Source organism: Xenia sp. Carnegie-2017, unplaced genomic scaffold, assembly GCF_021976095.1.
Source record: "Xenia sp. Carnegie-2017 unplaced genomic scaffold, XeniaSp_v1 HiC_scaffold_24, whole genome shotgun sequence".
Classification (NCBI taxonomy): Eukaryota; Metazoa; Cnidaria; class Anthozoa; order Malacalcyonacea; family Xeniidae; genus Xenia; species Xenia sp. Carnegie-2017.
In genome coordinates this window covers 18,455,346-18,477,669 of record NW_025813487.1, presented here as the reverse complement: position 1 = coordinate 18,477,669, position 22,324 = coordinate 18,455,346, and the positions used below count along the sequence as shown (strand labels likewise).

The following is a 22,324-nucleotide window of genomic DNA, read 5'->3' as shown; positions in this document are numbered from 1 at the left end:
CAACGTTAGGGGACTAAGAAATTCAAACCATGTGCATGCGTCGTATGGCTCATGTTATTGGTTGATTACGAAATCATGGGTTAAAGTGTATATTAGCTACCAGAGGCGGTTCTAGAATTTTTCAAACGTCATCCATAAAACAGCGGACGCCGGAAATCCTCCCTTGGAAATTTTGAAACATAAGGTTCTAGAAATGCAATTTCAAGCATTTTGGAATACCTTAACTGACAATTTTTGCAGGGTTACAAAGTGAGCGAAATCGCCGTTGGTAAAAATCAATGATAATAATCAATGCTCTTCCTCATGTTGACTACATCATTCTTCAAAGTGGTTATCAAATGAAAACCATCCATAACATCATAGTTTCTCTATGCAACAATTGCGTACTGGAAAAGTAGCATCCAGAATCTTTTTGGTAAAAACTAGCGCAACAATAAAACGAAATTGAGTGACTAATGAAAGTAAGTAAGAAGCATCAGCAGCAAGGGAAGGCTTTACCTCGTCGTTTACATTGTTTATCATGTCCTGAAGAGTGTCGATTAAAGGGATAAACGTTTCAACGTTTCAAGAATGTAAACTCGCTGAACCCATCTGGTTTTACAAAAACTTACCAGTTTTGCCTTCTTGGTCTGAACATCTGACTTTTTCACGTGCTCAGCAAAGGGCATGTTGCGAATCTGTGATATGTTGATAAAATTGGCAGCTTGACAAACAACAGATAACATGTTATTAATTTCAACGTTAGAAAGAGTCTTACAGACAGATGAATTTAGTCCATGACTTTAACAGTGAGTGTTTAAATTGCATTCATTAAAGAATCAACAAATCGTTGAACAAGGGGCAACTGTTCTTTTTCAGAAGAATCGCAGCTTCATCTGCAATGATAGAATAATATCTATTTTTTATCTCTGTCGATATTACTTGATCAAAACAATTGATGATTTTTTTTGGCTTGTCTTGGCAATATTCGTTTATGCTTGTCACATTTAAACAAATGATTTTCCAAAGTTTGATCACCAGCTCTAACTCTAAAATTTTAACATTCAACAAAATTTTGTTGCTAGCAGTTGGATAAACTGGATTAATCGCCCGCTTACCACAGTATTGTTTCCATTTTGATAAAATTTCTTTGTATTGTTTTGGTGTACCAATCCGCCAGGCTGCCTCCATGATGTTGATTTCCAAAACAGCTTCGCATTTTTTCTGCGTTATATCGTTTAGGGAAAGTAGTTTATGTAACGTGGGTTTTATAATGATGCCCAACGTCTAAATGATAGCTCACAGGTTGTGTGGTCTAATAGCGCATGAGCATTCGTGTTAAGTTTGGTTACTTCATCAACCTCGGACAATTTTATCTGCCTCCACTGGACAAGCATTTCTGTCGATTGTGCTAGAATGGCCCCGACCTTTACCAGGATTTTCTAGACTGCCGAATAGTAATCAGTATATCTGTTGTGTTTTTAGAAAAATATAAAAATATCATTCGTACGATAAAAAACAGTTTTTACCATCATAAGAAATGATGTAACAGACATTTCAACATTTCATGGTTAAAAATATTTTTGTTCTACACTGCATTGTTGTTAGATAGTGTTTATGTAAAACGATGTCTTCAATTTGTCTTCTTTTTAGTAAAACCAAATGTTGCAATTAGTTGTTCAACTCCTCTGGTTGTGAATGAAGGTGATAATGTATCATGTGTATGTAGAGGTGAAGGAGGTAACCCTCCTGCTAAAGTCACATGGTTTGATAAAGATAACAATATAATTGGTGATGTTGGAGTTGTAAATAAGACATTAGTAATCACTAATGTTACAGTGAATAATGGTGGAAATTACACATGTAAAGCACAAAGTTATAATGATCCACGTTTTAGAGATGAAAAATCTATTGAAGTAAAAGTGAAAGCTACTTGTAAGTTTGTAAGACAGCATTTCAGATCTCATTATAAACGTTTGTATAGGATATTGAATTTAATTTTATTCTTTACAGATCCACCACAACAAACCAATATCACCATCAGTCCAATGTCAGTAAAACAAGGTCAAACTGTGACAATAACCTGTGAATCAGATGGTTATCCTGAACCGACCTACACTATTTATCATAATGGTGCAGTTATCAGTAATAATAAGACATACATCATTCAATCTGTCAACTTCAATCACGCTGGTTCATATCGTTGTGAAGCAAAGAACAAACTGGGAAATGATTTATCTGATGTTAAAAATCTTACCATCATCAAAGGTAAAATTAAAATTTTACTTTCATCAATTTTTGAGATAGTTTCCTACATTGTACGTAAATCAGAATTATTTACGACTTGTCAATGTTCATCTTCAATTGATTTTCATTTGTACACGATAGTACAAGATTGCAAAAAAGGTCTTTAAAAGTCTTAACATAAAACTATCATAAAAAATGCTCTTTGAACTCCACAACACAGGCGTTGGTGCTTATTTTCCTATCCTTACTTCGCATGCTTTCAGGCACACGGCGCCGAAAGTTATTCTAGAGCGACCGTATGGAAAACAACTCACCATGTTTTGCATGGGAACAAAACAATGTTAACGAGTTTGAATCTGAAGTTTAGGGTGATCCATTTTTGCTTGAGGTCGTACATATCCTCTGTGACATAGGTCTCTCTAAATTGTGGTGCCTCAGCTTCAAAACCTGAGTTCCTCTGTCATCATATTTTCATTTGAACAGCTCACAGGGTATTATGCATGTGGTAGTCGTCGTCGTTGTTATGATAGATAAAAATATACTTAGGTGTGATATGTTTTGTTATCTGTCATTTGGTACTGTTTTATTTAAAATTGGTCTTTATTGGCTCAAAATGATATAAGTTTTATTCGATTTTATAGTTTTATCTTTAATTTCTTGTAATAGGAAAAATTCTATCACCTCCCTGGCACAAGTTTTACATTTTACCTGGAGAAACACACAATATAACGTGGACATTTGATGATGATTTAAATGATGTGGCCAGTAGAGATTGGTTTTACGGGTAGTAGTAATGGTTCAACAGCAATACGTTTGGCCACTGTCTTTCTGGATTTATCAGTGCAAAACTTTAATGAACCAATTCTTCCAAATTATGACGTCTACAAACCTTCAACGCTGCAATTAAGAAATATCACTCACAGTTATGATGGAACGTATGAGTTTCAATTGAGAAGAAAGGGCGATTCATTACCTAGTTTTATATCTAAAGTCAGAGTTTTTGTTGCAAGTAAGTCTCCTATTTTTATTATATTGTATTCTTATTAGTTTTAGAAATTTATATTTTTCATTTGAAAATTAATGAAAGCAATACATCTATTCAGTTAGAAACGTAGAAAAATAATTAGACCAGTGGTTGCAACGTTAGAGGACTAAGAAATTCAAACCATGTGCATGCGTCGTATGGGTCATGTTATTGGTTGATTACGAAATCATGGGTTGAAGTGTATATTGGCTACCAGAGGCGGTTCTAGAATTTTTCAAACTTCAGCCATAGAACAGCGGACGCCGGACATCCTCCCTTTGGAAATTTTGAAACATAAGGTGCTAGAAATGCGATTTCAAGCATTTTGGAATACCTTGACTGTCAATTTTTGCAGGGTTACAAAGTGAGCGAAATCGCCGTTGTTAAAATCAATGATAATAATCAATGCTCTTCCTCATGTTGACTACATCATTCTTCAAAGTGATTATCAAATGAAAACCATCCATAACATCAATAGTTTTTCCATGCAATAATTGCGTACTGGAAGAGTAGCATCCAGAATCTTTCTGGTAATAACTAGCGCAACAATAAAATGAAATTGAGTGACTAATGAAAGTAACTGGGAAGCATCAGCAGCAAGGAAAGGCTTGACCTCGCCGCTTACATTGTTTATCATGTCCTGAAGAGTGTCGATTAAAGGGATAAATGTTCGAACGTTTGAAGAATGTAAACTCGCTCAACCCATCTGTTTTTACAAAAACTTACCAGTTTTGTCTTCTTGGTCTGAACATCTGACTTTTTCACGTGCTTAGCTAAGGGCATGTTGCGTATCTGTGTTATGTTGATGAAATTTGCAGCTTGAGAAACAACAGATAACATGTTATTAATTTCAACGTTAGAAAGAGTGTTACAGACAGGTGAATTTAGTCGATGACTGAATGATGACTATAGAATAATATCTATTTTTTATCTTCGTCGATATTACCTGATCAATGCAAGTGATGATTTTTTTGTCTTGTCTGGGCAATATTCTTTTATACATGCCACATTCGAACAAATGATTTTCAAAAGTTTGGTCACCAGCTCTAACACTAAAATTTTAAGATTCAACAAAATTACCAACATTGTTTTTAACTGAATAGCAACCAACCTCTGAGTGAATTTGAGTATCATAACGATGACGTCGTAATCCAATGGCAATTAAGAAACACCAAAGCAAAACCTTTGTCAATAAGACAAAGTCCATATTTAGTTGACATGGAATTCTGGAAACGATTGTATCCTATAGTCAGCCTCGTTACTCATCGGTAGAATGTAAACAGTTTGCGTTAGACTACCATTTCACACATAACACTATAAGTCCGAGTTATCCACACTCAGGTGGATTACGTCTGATAAACAGTTCAGACAGTCAAAAACATTCTAAAAAGAAATGCAAAGCGAATGGACAAGACCGACAACAATATTTTGTGCTGTTAGACTATCGTAACACCCCCATTGACGGTATGTGCCCCGCGCAAGCCGCTTTGATCAACCATTCCTACTTTACAATGTAAGCTGTATCCCAAACCTATCGACCAAGCTCCATTTCACACTGCTCGTCAATAACTGCACTGCCAAGGCTTCGCAACAACTGAAAGAAGGTGAATGAGTGAGATTTCGCCAAGACTCGGTATGACCATGGACTCGCGAAACGATGATACGAAAGCATTAAACACCCAGAAGCTACATGGTAAAAAGCGACTACAGAACAGAACACAGAAGAAATCGTAGGTACATACTCAAGACCTGAATTCAGATTCAGCTGCAAATGCTGCTACAGAGAATGTCCAATGGGGTTGGGGCTGTGTGGCAGAATGGTTTTCTTCCAAGCTATAAAGATGACATTTCTTTCGAAAAACAAATTCTTGGTTATGGAATGTTTTCACTGCTCGCCATGTTGGTAGAAAATCTCCTATAGGTAAAAGAATCTGTATTTATTTTATGTTGTGTTCAGCGTAGGCCCTTTGAAGTTGCCTACCAACATGGTCGCTTTGACGTCATCACACGAAAGAGCTTCATTCTCTTTTTTCATCGTTAGTAGATAAAAGTAATTTGCTTAATAATTTCTCGCGAAATCTATTCGAAAGAAATATCCTTTTCAAGAAGTTATGATCACTTTCCTTGAACTCATCCGATGGCAATCTAAATAGCATGCGTCAGCGCAATTCTTACCACATAATTGGCAATAAAAACGTAGGACTTCTTATTGCGTTGCATTAATTGTGAAAGAAATATTTGCTATTTTCAGCTATTAGTTGGAAGTTTATTAAAGCCTTGCAATTTCAGAAAAATCTCTTAGACTTTATTTTTTCATTATGTTGAAGAGAAAATTGTTTCAGCATCCATTTTCTTTATCATAATTAGTGAAATTTTTTTGCTTTTGTTTTCAGTAAAACCTACAGTGGTGATTAATTGTCCAACTCCTCTGGTTGTGAATAATGTGTAAATGAAGGTGATAATGTGTCATGTGTATGTAGAGGTGAAGGAGGTAATCCACCTGCCAATGTCACATGGTTTGATAAAGATAACGCAAGAGTTCGTGTGTTTGGAGTTGAAAGTGCGACTTTAGTAATCCCTAATGTTGCAGTGCATGATAATGGAAGTTACACATGTAAAGCACAAAGTTATGATGATCCAGGTTTCAGAGATCAAAAATCCATTGAAATACAAGTAAAATGTAAGTTTTGCAGATATATATTTTATCATCTTGTTACTATAGATGTTTGAAAACTTCGTCTTCAACTTTGTTATTATTGACGTGTGGTAAAATATCATGACTTTGGAATATTATACACCTATTGTATGCTCCCAAGGGAAATAGTGAGTTTAGTTTTCCAAGAGTCTCAATACATTGCATGCGATTCGAGGGAAAGCAAAGCTCAGTATTTCTCACGGAATCATACATTAAGTGTTTTGTTATATATAGGAACAAAATTCATAGATTTCACAGCTTTTAAATGAAATTAACGTCTCTTTGGGGGGGAGATTTGTCCGTCGAGATTTCGTTTCATAATGCTATAAGGGTGACCACAGCATTTTTGGAGCACTTCTAAGGGTTTTTACAATATTTTTTTCTATTACAAGTTGAATTTCGTTGCTTGATAAACTCGAGACTTGTATTTTTAGTTTTCGGCTCCATAGCTGTTTTATTTTTTATGATATTAAAATCAGCACGCAACAATTTTTCACTTGTTTCTCTCATGGGAAACATTGCGTCTATTTTAAGTCATGTGACTACGAATGAACCAATCAAATTTTACATACACAGCACATACAACAATGAATTTTATTCTTTATAGATCCAACATTCCTCTTCCGCTTTTTACCCCTACCTCACTGACGCTTACATATTGTTTCTATCATGGCTATTATTGTGATTCTGTTTTTAATTTCAGTTAAACCAACAGTGTCGATTAACTGTTCATCTCCTCTGTTTGTGAATGAAAGTGATAATGTGTCATGTGTATGTAGAGGTGAAGGAGGTCACCCTCCTGCTAATGTCACATGGTTTGATAAAGATAACACAACAGTTCGTGTGTTTGGAGTTGAAAGTGCGACTTTAGTAATCCCTGATGTTAATGTAAATGATAATGGAAGTTACAGATGTAAAGCACAAAGTTATGATGATCCAGGTTTCAGAGATCAAAAATCCATTGAAATACAAGTAAAATGTAAGTTTTGAAGATATATATTTTATCATCTTGTTACTATAGATGTTTGAAAACTTCCTCTTCAACTTTGTTATTATTGACGTGTGGTAAAATATCATGACTTTGGAATATTATACACCTATTGTATGCTCCCAAGGGAAATAGTGAGTTTAGTTTTCCAAGAGTCTCAATACATTGCATGCGATTCGAGGGAAAACAAAGCTCAGTATTTTTACGGAATCATACATTAAGTGTTTTGTTATATATAGGAACAAAATTCATAGATTTCACAGCTTTTAAATGAAATTAACGTCTCTTTGGGGGGGAGATTTGTCCGTCGAGATTTCGTTTCATAATGCTATAAGGGTGACCACAGCATTTTTGGAGCACTTCTAAGGGTTTTCACAATATTTTTTTCTATTACAAGTTGAATTTCGTTGCTTAATAAACTCGAGACTTGTATTTTTAGTTTTCGGCTCCATAGCTGTTTTATTTTTTATGATATTAAAATCAGCACGCAACAATTTTTCACTTGTTTCCCTCATGGGAAACATTGCGTCTATTTTAAGTCATGTGACTACGAATGAACCAATCAAATTTTACATACACAGCACATACAACAATGAATTTTATTCTTTATAGATCCAACATTCCTCTTCCGGTTTTTACCCCTGCCTCACTGACGCTTACATATTGTTTCTATCATGACTATTATTATGATTCTGTTTTTAATTTCAGTTAAACCAACAGTGTCGATTAATTGTTCATCTCCTCTGTTTGTGAATGAAAGTGATAGTGTGTCATGTGTATGTAGAGGTGAAGGAGGTATTCCTCCTGCTAATGTCACATGGTTTGTTAAAGATAGCACAACAGTTCGTGGATTTGGAGTTGAAAGTGCGACTTTAGTAATCCCTGGTGCCTCACCAAATGATCGTGCAAGTTACAGATGTAAAGCTGAAAGTTTTAATGATCCACGTTTCATTGACGAAAAATCCATTGAAATAATAGTGAATTGTAAGTTGCGAACTTATATATTTAGTACTTTTGCAATAAAGTTTTCAAATTGTCAAATACGTACAATTTTGAATTTTAATTTCAGATAAACCAAGAACTACGACCATAACCCTATCAAAAATAAATCCAAAAATTGGTGAAAGTGTGATTATAACCTGTGAATCAGATGGTTATCCTGAACCAACCTACACTATTTATCATAATGGTGCAGTTATCAGCAATAATAAGACATACATCATTCAATCTGTCAACTTCAATCACGCTGGTTCATATCGTTGTGAAGCAAAGAATAAACTGGGAAATGATTTATCTGATGTTAAAAATCTTACTATCATCAAAGGTAAAATTAAAATTTTACTTCATCAATTTTTGGGCTAGTATTCTACATTGTACTTGAACAAATTACGACTGTTCAGTTTCATCCCATTTGTACACGATAGTACAAGATTGTGCTGAACAATGAAGATAGTTATATATTTTTCTTTGTTGGCGAGATTTAGATTCGTTGTGCTGAAAGACTAACACTGCCAATTATAATTGACACTTAAGTCACACCTCATATGCCCCTTTCGCTGCCTACTGCGCTGATGTATGCATCTGTCGTCACCTAGCTGTTAACTTTGCCTATTGCATATCTTCATCAAATAGGTTATCAAGAGCCTTAGACGACTATGATTTGTTTATAGTTCTTCGAAGACCAACGATAGTTTTTTAGGCTTCATAATAAGTCTATATTGTTTATGTCTAGTCGGTCACGCGATTGACTTTTAAAATTTCAAAAATCATTATTAATATGCATCTTGAAAGTTGAGTGATTATTGTTATGTTGTTGTTCTTTTCCAACATCAAAGTCTTTTTTACAAATGAAATTTTCATTAAGCAAATTGGTTAATAATGCAGCGGTTTAATCCAAAAATCTCATTGAATAGCAGTTTAGTGGAAAATTTCCACTAATCTGGACTTTTAGCAAGTGATAAGCGGGCTTTGTGCTGGCTTGTGACTGGTTAGGGCATCGATCCAACACTCCTAAGAAAATGCACCTAACACTAACGAATAATCTCATTATTAATTTTCTTTTTCATAACTAATTTAAGAAAGGAATATTTTCTGTTTTTAATTTCAGTGAAACCAAATGTGATAATTAATTGTTCAACACCTCTGGTTGTGAATGAAGGTGATAATGTATCATGTGTATGTAGAGGTGAAGGAGGTAACCCTCCTGCTAATGTCATATGGTTTGATAAAGATAACAACATAATTGGTGATGTTGGAGTTGAAAGTAAGACATTAGTAATCACTAATGTTACATTGAATGATGGTGGAAATTACACATGTAAAGCACAAAGTTATGATGATACAGATTATAAAGATGAGAAATCCATTGAAATAACAGTGACACCTACATGTAAGTTTGCAAGGCGGCATTTCAGATCTCATTATAAACGTTTGTGTCGGAGATTGAATTTATTTTTATTCTATACAGATCCACCACAACAAACCAATATCACTATCAGTCCAATGTCAGTAAAAAAGGTCAAACTATGACAATAACCTGTGAATCAGATGGTTATCCTGAACCAACCTACACTATTTATCATAATGGTGCAGTTGTCAGTAATAATAAGACATACATCATTCAATCTGTCAACTTCAATCACGCTGGTTCATATCGTTGTCAAGCAAAGAACAAACTGGGAAATGATTTATCTGATGTTAAAAATCTTACTATCATCAAAGGTAAAATTAAAATCTTACTTTTATCAATTTTTGAGATAGTATCCTACTTTGTACGTAAATCAGAATTATTTACGACTTGTCAATGTTCATCTTCAATTGACTTGCATTTGTACACGATAGTACAAGATTGTAAAAAAGTCTTTTTTACAAATGAAAATTTTCATAAAGTAAATTGCTTTATGAAGCAGCGGCCAAAAATCTCATTAGTTACCAAATTAGTGGGAAAATTCCACTAATCTGGACTTTTACTGATTAGCGCGATATACGCTGGTTGGTAAATGACTTAGACATGGCCATTCTTACGCTAGTCGTAGTTCGGCCGTCTAAAATTGTGATCGTACTCAAATTGTAAATCAGCTACTGCGCATGCTCTATGGACTCAGACTGTTTCACCCGGATCCGTGGCATCAAATTTTGCCTTTTTTATCGTTCTTTTTATCGTTGTGAAGCAAGTTTACACTGGGCAAAGATTTGATGTTAAGAATTTCGCTATCAACCAAGGTAAAAAGATGGAGCTTCACTCTTTCATTTGAATTGTTCTTTTTGGTCAATTATTATTATTTTTTTCGATAGTTATTTCTGTCTTTCAGTATTCTGTCAGCATTTTCATCTCTTTGACATTTTAATTTGAGTTGATTTCTGTGTAGCTATTTTAGCATTTGTCATTGAAGCATTTGTCAAAATATTCATCTACTGATTGCAACACGAAAGGTAATTTATTTACTATGCTTTAAAATCATATTTATGTTTAAAATACTATTAGCTCTTTCTGTTCAATTTGCATGCGCTACCTGAGATGCTAAAAATCCTTAAAAGAAAATTTAAGCAAAACGCTCTTTTATAGCAAACTTTAGCTTAGACTTAATGGAAATGTTCAATTCAATCTATCCAATGCTCAATCAAAATGCTCCAATCTTGTTATCATATGTTATCATAATGCTAAATTATTAAGTATCTACTTTTGTGTTATGTTTATTGTAGAAAAAGGATACCAGTAAGTGAATTATTCATTTTTATTTTCTTTGTGTGATATGTGATGTTAATGTGTTTTTTATTTCTCATCTTTTGAATAAAATATTTTCATGGTTTGAGCAAGTTAGAGAAGCTGTTGTATTTCGTACAGTACGAACTGTTATATTAATGTTTTATCTATATTTTCTTTGTTTCGTCTATATCATGTACAAAATTTAATCATGGTTGTTTATGTTGCAGCCGTGAAAATGGTGTTGAACCATTAGCAGGAGCTAATAATGCACAACCCAATCATTATGAAGTGGCTGGAGAACTTAGAGAGAATGCTTATTTACTGTTTCATATTGATTACCCACAGATTCATGAATCTGTTGGTAATCAATATGAAACAGTAAATAATCCATCAACAAGTGATGAAAGTAAACCATCAACAAGCAAAGCACCACCACCTGTATATTCCCTCGATCGATAGAGAAAACAGAAAGGAAATCCGGTTTGTTGTGGATATTTGTCATTTATTATTTAGAAATAGGATTTGTGCATTTATTTTGTTTTAGTTGGATTATGGTGATGATTAATTTGAATGCATCATGGGATTATGCAGGGGGGGGGGTTAAAAACTGCTCGTATGTGAAAGCACCCGATATTTAGAATTATTGTTATTTAGCAGTAATTGATTCTCAAAGACCTGTAAACACACTTGAAAACAATACATACGAATTGCTTCATTGAAACTTGATTTTATATTAGACGAGTGTCTCTAATAAGCGCTCAGTCTGCAATAGACAAACCCGGCACATTGTCATAATTTAAATTTTGTTATCGATTGGGCTAAGAAACCGTATATTTAGTCTTGACTTTGTTTCTGTTTGCTCACAATAAGGTGATAGAAAATGGTGTAAACGTCTCTCTCTATTTCACTACTCGTGTCAACTGAACGTCCCCCCCCTCTCTCGAACTGCTTTGGAATTTATTTAACGTCACGGGTTTATTAGATCATTTACGATGATTAAAAAACCTACATATATTTTATCATCATATGTATATATGATAAAGTATATACAAAGTGTATAACAATGTGCCCTCCTGGCTATCACCATAATAAAATGGTGACTCCTGCACTTGGGACACAGGATGTACGGTTACACATTGTATGGATTGTTTTGTAACCAGAGTGCTCAAACATAATATAAAAAAACAATGTTTGTAATGACAATATAAACGTATTTTTTCTGTAGTTATGCTCCTCACTTGATTTAAAAGATGTCCCTTAAAAAAACCCTGCCCAAAATCGTCCTGCACCAACTGAATACGCCAGGATTGATATGAGTAAACTGGCACCTGTCGAGAAAAAAGACGACAAGAAAGGTGATGACAAAAAAGGCGATGAAAAGAAGGAATAGTAAGTTTTATCTTTTGGAAAAGATCCACAAAGCTCGACGTAATTCTTTGATGGTTGAAGAAAAAGTAAAATTGATTCATTTGTTGAATATTTTTAAAAATGCCGAAAACATGTTTTTCTTTCTCTTATTATGGTAGTTTAATCTTATTATAAATTTCCTTTAGAACTGGCGATCGTCGTTAATAAAACAAGAGTACGTAAAGACTGTTACTACATTTATAAAGTTTTATTTTGTTCTTCATTAGATAATCTAGATTTGATCTCTAAACAGTATTAAACTGAATACTTTATGATTGTGTCTGTGTACATAATCTTTTGCCGTGAACAAACTTGAATCTTGGCATCTATGCTACAGTTTGTGAATGTGTATTTTACTTGCCTTTATAAGGCAACAACATTACACACTGACTTTAACACAGCATTTTGAATAGAATATTGTTTTAATCGTAGTTTTACTTTTATTATTTTAATTATCATGGTTAAACCATTTAAACTTTTATTTACATAGAAATTAAGTGTAGAAATTAGAGAAATCAAGCAATTTCAAGGAGTGTGATGGAAAACTCTTTAAATTTCTTCTTTACGATTGAATGATTTCATATGCATTAGTGTAAGGGATGTTTACGAATAAAACAATTTCGTGATCATTATTATTTTTGCTTGTTTATTTTCGTGTCTACTGTAGATGTGAGATTTTACCTACCCCCAAAGACAAGCTAACATTGAGTGGCTTTGTTTCAGCAAGCTTGGGCGGTAAAGAAATTTTTTAATTTAAAAATTTCTAGGAAGACAGCAAACTGCCATTAAAAACAATTTAGTGAACAAAATGTAACTAAATTTTAATGTGTGAGTCACTGCACAATGGATTGTGCTATCCTTCCTTCGTATAAACAATGCTTCAATTCCATAAACATCAATTGTAGTTTTCAGCAAGCAAATATCTCAATTATGCTCATCAGTGGACAATATTCATTGATCTTTAATGATAATCAATGACAGGTGAGCAGGATAGCCTAAGGTAGAAGATAGCCTAAATATATATATACCGCAGAATGCAGATTTTCAATTATTTCTTACACTAAAATGATTCGTAAAATTCAAATGTCTTACTTGGGAGTGAATACGCTTTATTTTAAACCGGATTTGCAATTCTATATTGTCCCCTTATTTACTAAAATTTTGTAAAATTTTCTGTCATTTAAGATTCTAAGCTAATGGGAAAACAATGTAAATACAACGATTAAAAGAAATTATAGAACATTACTTTTGTACTTTTAATTTCTGAATTTGTTTTCGTGACTTGTTGGGTTTAGTGTTCAGGTTTTAAACAGTTCTTTTAAGAACTATTACGTCATTATTTTAACCATTCACCATGGTATTTGCTCTTTTTTAAGAAATTTTAATTCTAATATACCCGATTAAAAAGAGCAAAGTCGTCTGAAGTCATCCATGTACAGTCCTTTGCTAAACAGAAGTTTGCAGTCCAACCATCTGAATTGAAGTTGCTTGCATGGGTTGAAGTGGTAAAAGTTAAAGGACAACTTGGTTATTTGTCATTTGATTCACTGTTTTACGAAATCAAAAATTTCTCAATGATGCATGCCCCCTGGGACTCGTCAAGAACATTCTCAATCTAGCCACGTTTGGTGTTTTCATCTAAAAACTTCAGGATAAGATCATTGGTAGGATAGATAGGGTGAGCAGGGGGGCGGATCAAGCTTTCCCAGGGCCCCTGGCGATTCCAAAGTCCCCCGCCCCCCATCTAAAATTCTTTGTAGACAAAGTATAAGAAATTTTTAATTGTGCATTAAAATTGTGAAAATTACTAAGAATATTTCAGCAAAAGCGATTTATACAGATGTTATTTTTCACAATGATTTTCTTACAAAATCCACTTGTGGATGCTCATCGTCTTCAAGAGCATTATAATCAACTAGGAAATGGATATTGGCACAGCATGTCGAAGTATACTTTCACAATTTATACATTCATCTAAAAGCACCATTAAGTCATATGTAAGGATAAAATTACAGAATAAAGATTGTGTGGCTGGTATTCTTTTTTTAAAACAACTCTGGGTAATTTGTGTGGCTTGTCATGAGACAGGTTTTGATAAAATATGATCGCTCTGTTACATCGCTCTGGACTGATTGTTTCCTTCAATATTAATGGTTATAGGAAATCAAAAATATACATAAAATATGAAGGAATACATCATATATTTCTGTAGCAGTTCTGTGATTTTACTTAAGTTGCATCTTCACTTTACCTTTATAGACAGAATACAAGATGGCAAAGTTTGACTTCCTTTCATTTGTTTTGTTCTGGTGGATTTCAACATGTCAAGGTATTTATTATTTTATTAGATCATTAAGGAAGTAAATGGTTATTTTGTCAAATACAACTGTGGAATTTGCTTAGAATTTTAAGGTATATTGACTAAAATACTCACTTAATTCTTCATTTTGTGTACAATGACCATAATCAGTTCTGCATTGAATGAAATAATTTAAAAGCAATACCTGGTAGTATTTTAGAAGACAAAGAGTGTTCATTTCTTGCGTAATTTTCATCCAACGTTAGTTCAGTGAGTAAACGTCTCTGTGTACAGTGCTTCAGCTGATTTGAACCCTCCTAAAAATAGTTAAAATAAATAAATAAATTTTCATCCACAAAATGAAAAATGCTACAATTTTTATTAGGAGTATTGAAAATTAAATTAATCATTTACGTAATAAAAATAAGAAAATTTCGCGTAACTGACTTCATGAAAATTTATTCAGGAGCGACCGTATTCACCATGTTTTTCATGGGAACAAAACAATCTTATTAAGTTTGAGTCTGAATTTTAGCGTGGTTTATTTCTATGTAGGGGGTACATATCCTCTGTGTCATAGGTCCTAGACTAATCGATGTCTTAACAGTACACCTAATGAACACCAAATTCGAAATATTCTGATATCGATATCAATTCATCCCCTACATCCGTGTTGAATTTCTAAACATTCACAATGTCTTTTAACTTGTCAAACTTTCTACGTTTTCCTTCCTAAGACTTAATAAATAGAGCGCTTTTATCTTCATTTTCAATTTTTTTGCCTTAAAGAAATGAGTTATTTTCTCCACATATTGCGTCAAAGCCTTAATGTCATCACTATTCTACCATGCGTAACATTCTTCATTGTCTGTGTAATATATTGATTCACGCGTAGTTGAATACTGACTTAAATAATTTAGCAGCTGGTATAAATATATAGTAACAATGATTACACTTTAACAACATTATCATTGCAATACTGCAATAGTTTATTTCAAGGTCATTATTTTTCTCTTTATAATTGTGGTGTCTTTGTGGAACACCTTCAAAAACCTGAATTCCTCTGCCTTTGTATGCTCATTTGAAGAGCCTAATGCTCATTAAGCTTTGGTAGTCGTTGTTATGATTAATAAGATGTTTCTTATGTTTCTTAATGGCTCAGACTGACTTATTTGCAATTGTCTCATGACACATCGGGGCCTCTCCTGGAAATCAAAACGGGCCTTTTATTGTACACATCTAGCTATATGATATCAATGTGACTGAAATTGAAAAAATTAGGAATATGTAAATACTTTTAAATTTTCAACTAACATCAAAGTCATCAGGAATGGAACAACTTCTCTTTTTTATAACACTAAAATATTTTACTTGGCTAGCAAAGGCTCTGATATTTGAAGTTGTTCAGAATGATATAAATTGTTGTCAATGACGACATAATGCCCTCATTTTTAGACACTGAAAAATAAATTTATAAATTTGACGCGGGGATATTTTCCGGGGGCCACCTACGATTGAAATGACAATTTCCTTAAATTGGAGTTAGGGTGAGCCTGGTTCTCTATGTTAATTTTGTTTTATATGTTTCTGTTATCTATCCTTTGCTACTGTTTTCATTTAATAATTGATATTTAATGGATTAAAATGAATTAAACGTTATTAGATTTTATATATTTGTCTTTTATTTCTTGTCATGTATAGGAATTATTCAATCACCTCCCTCTGGAACAAGTTTTACATTTCTACTTGGAGAAACGAACAATATAACGTGGACATTTAATGATAGAGAAAGTGATTTGGACAGTAGAGATTGGTATTTTACTGGTAGTAGTAATGGTTATGCACAAACACTTTTGGCCATTGTTTTTGAAAACTTTAATGTAATAAAGTTACGTGCACAAATTCCTCCAAATTATAACGCCTACAAACCTTCAACGCTGCAATTAAGAAATATCACTCATAGTTATGATGGAACGTATGAGTTTCGATTAACAAGAAAGGACAGTCTGTTATCTCCTTTATATCCAAAGTCAGAGTTTTCGTTGCAAGTAAGTCATCCCTGTTTTTTTATTATTTTGTGTTTTTATCAATTTTAGAAATTGGTATTTTTTTATTTGAACATTTAATATAATTACAATATGATTTATATCGATCATTTTAACTCTGTAGAACCCACAATGTAATTTTCTATAGCTAAAACTATTTCCATTGACGTTTTTACTCATTTGGAGTCATTACTTGCTGAAATGGGGAAAAAAATTTTGTTAGGTCCCATTTTAGCCTCTATTTTAGCCTCATAATAAAGTATATATGTAACACCGAGCTAATTGTGGCATAAAAGATAACTTTATGCATTTCAAAATGGTTTGTAAGAATATGCACCTCAAATAGCAGGGCAAAATGTATAATTTTTTTAGTCAACACAAAACAAGGTTTTTAAGAATGAAAAAAAATATGTTTTTTGAAATGCTATCACTGGTGGAAATCATAGAAACAATTACGTTCCTCAGCAAAACAAAGTCTAACGTCACATTTCATACACACAGTGTTTGTGTTGTTTTTCATGCAAAGTTTGCACCGCCCACGTTTCTCACTTTTCTTTGGCCAATGACAGTAGCCATTATTCTGAATATCAGCAGTAGGCAATCGCTGTTTTTTCTTTGGTTGTTGCGGGTTGGTGATGGAGTGCTTGACGGTGATGGTCGGCCTACTTTTCGTTTTGAATTTACATGCACCAGCGATGAAGCAACAGATACCTGAAAGTTTCGACGGTTCATCATTTCCTTTATTGGAAATCCCAGCAATCTGTAATCACGCCGGTATAAATTCCATGCATTTGCAATTGCAACCATCGAAAAATGCCAATACAGATATGTGTAACACCGGCGTGATCTTACCTTGAAACGGTATTGAGCAAGAAATGAATCAAGCAGATCAATTCCACCCATATGCTTGTTGTATTGATCAATAACTGCTGGCATGGGCAATTTGACTCGTTCATTCTTCTTTTTGTCCCACCTCTCAGCTGACATAATAGGCTCAATTCCAATAAGCGTATAACAGAGTGTAACAGCTTTATTGTCAAACGAACGAACCGCAACAATGTTGCTGTTCTGTTCAACTCTGTGATCATAAGACCCTCTTCCCGTCTTCTTCAAGATCTTTTCCTCCTTCAAGTTACATCCTGACAATCGATTCTTTCGTACTGAACCAGTATAATGCATTCCCCTCTCCTTTATTTGCAGGAGAAGTTTGAAACTTGTGAACAAATTACTGCATTAATTTTATAATTGGCATGGTATGCTAAAGTTGAGGTCAGGTTTAGTATTACATCGGCTCCTTTGCCCAATTCACTTCTTTTCCCATTTTCACTTTGGTAAACATCAAAATCGTACAATATTCCACTGTCGCCTGCTCTACACCAGACCTTGAATCCCCATGGATGTGGTTTACTCTTGATATATTGTCGAATGGCATCTTTTACATGACTGGGACGGAAAGATTTAAGCCTTAGAGCGACTTGTTTGAGATATTATCTCTTTTTGATGTGACAAACAATATCAACGGTACATCAAACGGCTACTAAAACGAAGTAAACACATTAGTGGAAACTTCAAAACGCAATTCTTTTTCGTTTACATTTCATAAACCAAAGTTGTCGAATGCTTTAATGTGAAGAAAAAACCAGACATACAAACCAGTCAAATCAACTACAGACTATTCTAACAAAACTAAATCCAAGTCTTTCTATTACAAACTACCCAGCAAAAACTTCGAAAGTGTACAAGACGCTTCTGTAATTATGTGGACATTAAAGTAGTTTATTCCTTTGAGAAAATTCCACAGGTTAAAGCCAAATTCCTCCCACAAAATAAAAGCCACTGAAAGACACTATTTCCTTTTTTTTCGATGCTTTTGCGTGATGTAATTCTGCTTATATTATTTAGGAGATAACTCGCCATTTCTTCACACTCATCAAAGAACACACAACTTCCAACAAAAATTTACACATTTACAAACACCTTCACACTTCACTACAATGTAAAACTAAAACAACTTATGATTTTGCATCCTGGACATCGGTTACCTTTTATTTTACTCTAAAACTTAAAGAAGCTCTCTATACTAAAAAAGTCAAACAAACAAAGTCATCACATCAACACCATCTTCAATTTCTACGTATCTCTAAATTATTCAGTAATTTGATACCTGTAACATATTTCATATGAATATATTTCTCATTCCTCTGTACTGAACATGGTATAAGATATCCGAAACCCATGTTTATGTTCAAAAAAATCGTCGTTCTCTTAAAATGTTTCATATATCTGTTGTGCTGTTGGGAAATCATAAAAATATGATTCGTACAATAAAAAACAGTTTTTACCATCATATGAAAGGATGTAACAAACATTTCAACATTTCATGGTTAAAAATATTTTTGTTCTACACTGTATAGTTATTAGGTAGTGGTTATGTAAAACAATGTCTTCAATTTGTCTTATCTTTTTTTAGTTAAACCAAACGTGACAATTAATTGTTCAACTCCTCTGGTTGTAAATGAAGGTGATCATGTATCATGTGTATGTAGAGGTGAAGGAGGTAACCCTCCTGCTAATGTCACATGGTTTGATAAAGATAACAACATACTTAGTGATGTTGGAGTTGTAAGTAAGACATTAGTAATCACTAATGTTACAATGAATGATGGTGGAAATTACACATGTAAAGCACAAAGTTATAATGATCCACGTTTTAGAGATGAAAAATCTATTAAAGTAATAGTGAAAGGTACTTGTAAGTTTGTAAGACAGCATTTCAGATCTCATTATAAACATTTACAGAATATTGAATTTTTTTAATTCTTTTTAGATCCACCACAACAAACCAATATTACCATCAGTCCAATGTCAGTAAAAAAAGGTCAAAATGTGACAATAACTTGTGAATCAGATGGTTATCCTGAACCAACCTACACTATTTATCACAATGGTGCAGTTATCAGTAATAAAAAGACATACATCATTCAATCTGTCAACTTCAATAACGCTGGTTCATATCGTTGTGAAGCAACAAATAAACTGGGAAATGATTTATCTGATGTTAAAAATCTTACTATCATCAAAGGTAAAATTAAAATTTTACTTCATCAATTTTTTGGGCTAGTATTCTACATTGTACATGAACAAATTACGACTATTCAGTTTTATCTCATTTGTACACGATAGTGCAAGATTGTGCTAAACAATGAAGATAGTTATATATTTTTCTTTGTTTGCGAGATTTAGATTCGTTGTGCTGAAAGACTACCACTGCCAATTATGATTGACTCTTAAGCCTACACCTCAAATGCCCCTTTCGCTGCCTGCTGCGCTGACCAGGGGCGGATCTAGGGGTAGGCACCATAGGCAAGTGCCTATGGTGAAATTACCAAAATATACTTCGACTTAGATTCGATACGAATTTATCGAATTATGAAACTATGAATAGCACTTTATCGCAGTCAAATCATCTGACTTTTGTTTAGAAATGTTGTGCAATTAAATGACGTAATTTTGATATGAATCGTAGTCCAGATGCGTATGATTATCTATAAAGCTCCGTGTCGTTAGGCAAAGCAGCCATTTTGCCTAAGTCAAGAAGGCGATCTAGCCATTTGATTGGTTGTTAGCAATTTGCCTAAACAAGATGAATTTGCCTAACTTGACATCGTGTATAGGTATTCTGATTGGGCAATTTTTGCAACCGTATGCTTTCATTGGTCAATTTTTTGCCTAACTTGAGCAATTCCAACCAATCATTGCTGTTGATAAGCATAGTTGAGCTAGGCAAATTAGGCAATTGAAAATTAACATACACTCGTATTGTTTCTGAACAGCCTCTGTGCTCAGTTTACGGTTTTGTGATATTTTATAATGTCTTCATTGTGTTGTGGTAATTTATACGAGACTGCTCAGTCTGCGTTGGCCAAAACGATTTAAAATGCCTTAATGAGCTTTATTCTCGTTTATTGGTCGACGTTCGACCTATGTTTACTAACGAGCAGCTGTTAGATAGAATTTATGACCCCGACCATACTCTGTGTCGAAATTTTGGAGCTGAAATATATGTGCCAAAGCACGCTCATGACGGAAAGACTTGTACTGCAATAAGGTAAATATATTATAATTATATATATCGTATTGTAGTATTTATATATACGTGTAAAATGGTTAAATCTCAATTTCGCTATATCTTTGTCTACAGTCAGCAATTCATTCATACAATGCAATCAATCTACCAAACAAAATATTAATTTCTTTTCTTGAATATTTTTAAGATCTGAAGCTTCTGGCAATTGCCTCTACAGTTCAGCTTCCTAGTTCTGGTAGGTAACAATGCATTGGTCCCTACTTTGCGAATTTTAACATCGCTTGAGCTATTTATTCATGCTGCTTTTATGCTCAACACCCATGCTTTTGTCTGTTATAAGTGAGCACAGTGATTACTTTGCCCAAAGCTTAAACAATCTTTTGCCTTTGTCAGTGTCTAAAGAATGTTTAGACACTGGATATACAACAGATGAACTGGTAAAACAGGAGGCTATTTTAAATTGTAATGACCAGAAATGGTCATCTTTTCTTTGTATTTTGGGCCTATCTTCTGTTTTAGGTAGAAAAATTCATACTTTTTATCCTGATTCTGGTGAAAGTAGATATAAATTGTTATTTAATCGTATTGTTCAGCCCCGTTATTAAGCCAAAGAGGTTTGGATGCTATTAATATTTTGTTTTGTCATGAAGGATCTGTACAACCAGGTGAGACTTTTCAGTCTAATCATTTTGTGCCTCTCATTTTCCATGCCCACAGGTTGAAGCGAAAATTGTCTAATTCCTGTACACAGTCTAATTCTAGCAGCTCAACAACAGAGAAACGAAAATTTGTCAAAATTTTTCCAAATATTGCACCAAAAACAGTTGACATTTCAAATTTTTTTACTTCAACTAATAGGCCTGCTGCCCAACCAACTTTTAAAAGGATGCCCAATGAGAGTTTTTCTTCTGCAGCTCTTGCTCAGACATTAAATAAAGCCAATAGTCTTTTGCTTCACACATCATCCCAGGAACTATTGCCTGGTATTCCAACTTCTGGTGATATGCAACCTGCTGTTTTAACCCATAATTTTGATGTTTCCTTGTATAGGAGAAAGTTAAGGGTATGGATAATTCTGAAATATGTCATTTGATAAAAATGTATATAAACCAGATAAAAGTATCATTTTCCTAAATCTAATGGCAGATCATTTAGGCATGATTGGCTAGACCAGCATGAATGGCTTTGCTATTCACCTTCACAAAATGGTGCGTATTGTCTATCGTGTGTGTTTGGCAATAGATTCCCAGGCAAGGCCAGTAAAGTAAAAAGTTGTTTACTGAACCTCTTCAAGATTGGAAGAATGCTAAATGCTCTTTCACTCAACATGCTGGAAAAAGTAAAGGAGGGAAGTCGGTTTGCATGCATCCACATCACCAATTTTGATGCTTTGCGTCCCAAATATCAGGTACTCTGCAGCCTATCGAGATGATCATGGATGCTGGTATCAAGAAAGAAATAGAACAGAATAGGAAATACTATCTCCAATTATTGATTCTGTCATTTTTGTGGACGTCTAGGTTTACCTCTTCGTGGGCATCGTGATGATTCCAAGTATCACCCTACTGTTGGTTGTTATTCATCTGGAGGGTTGGTAATTTCATTGAAACACTCAATTATGGAGTTAGGAGAGGGGATAAAGTTTTAGAAAATCATTTAAAGAATTGTGGTAAGAATAGAAGTTATATTTCTAAAACAAGTCAAAATAAAATCATTAAATGTTGTGGCCAGGTAATCAGTAATCAGATTATTTCTGATATCAAAAAGTAAGTTTTTCTGTTATTGCTGATGAAGCATCTGATTCTTCACATAAAGAACAAATGTCTCTTGTTTTGCGCTTTGTTGAT

The 22,324-nt window shown here is 33.8% G+C and overlaps 1 protein-coding gene and 1 long non-coding RNA gene across 3 annotated transcripts in view; both read left to right on the top strand.

The window, feature by feature from the left end:
* The window catches only part of LOC124452307 (carcinoembryonic antigen-related cell adhesion molecule 5-like), a 44,865-nt gene that overhangs the window by 2,732 nt on the left and 19,809 nt on the right, over nucleotides 1-22,324 (top strand). The window contains exons 3-10 of the mRNA XM_047002886.1: nucleotides 1,633-1,914; nucleotides 1,993-2,385; nucleotides 5,697-5,930; nucleotides 6,649-6,924; nucleotides 7,642-7,917; nucleotides 8,003-8,257; nucleotides 9,041-9,322; nucleotides 19,218-19,447. Coding sequence (XP_046858842.1) covers nucleotides 1,633-1,914; nucleotides 1,993-2,385; nucleotides 5,697-5,930; nucleotides 6,649-6,924; nucleotides 7,642-7,917; nucleotides 8,003-8,257; nucleotides 9,041-9,322; nucleotides 19,218-19,447 — 2,228 coding nt within the window. The remainder of the gene's footprint in view (nucleotides 1-1,632; nucleotides 1,915-1,992; nucleotides 2,386-5,696; nucleotides 5,931-6,648; nucleotides 6,925-7,641; nucleotides 7,918-8,002; nucleotides 8,258-9,040; nucleotides 9,323-19,217; nucleotides 19,448-22,324) is intronic.
* Nucleotides 10,995-13,306, top strand: LOC124451729. Of its 2 annotated transcripts, XR_006950627.1 has the most exons (4): nucleotides 10,995-11,119; nucleotides 11,865-12,028; nucleotides 12,193-12,781; nucleotides 12,952-13,306. It is a non-coding gene; the product is annotated as an uncharacterized LOC124451729 (long non-coding RNA). The 2 variants fall into 2 exon arrangements; XR_006950626.1 differs by having other exon boundaries at nucleotides 12,193-13,306.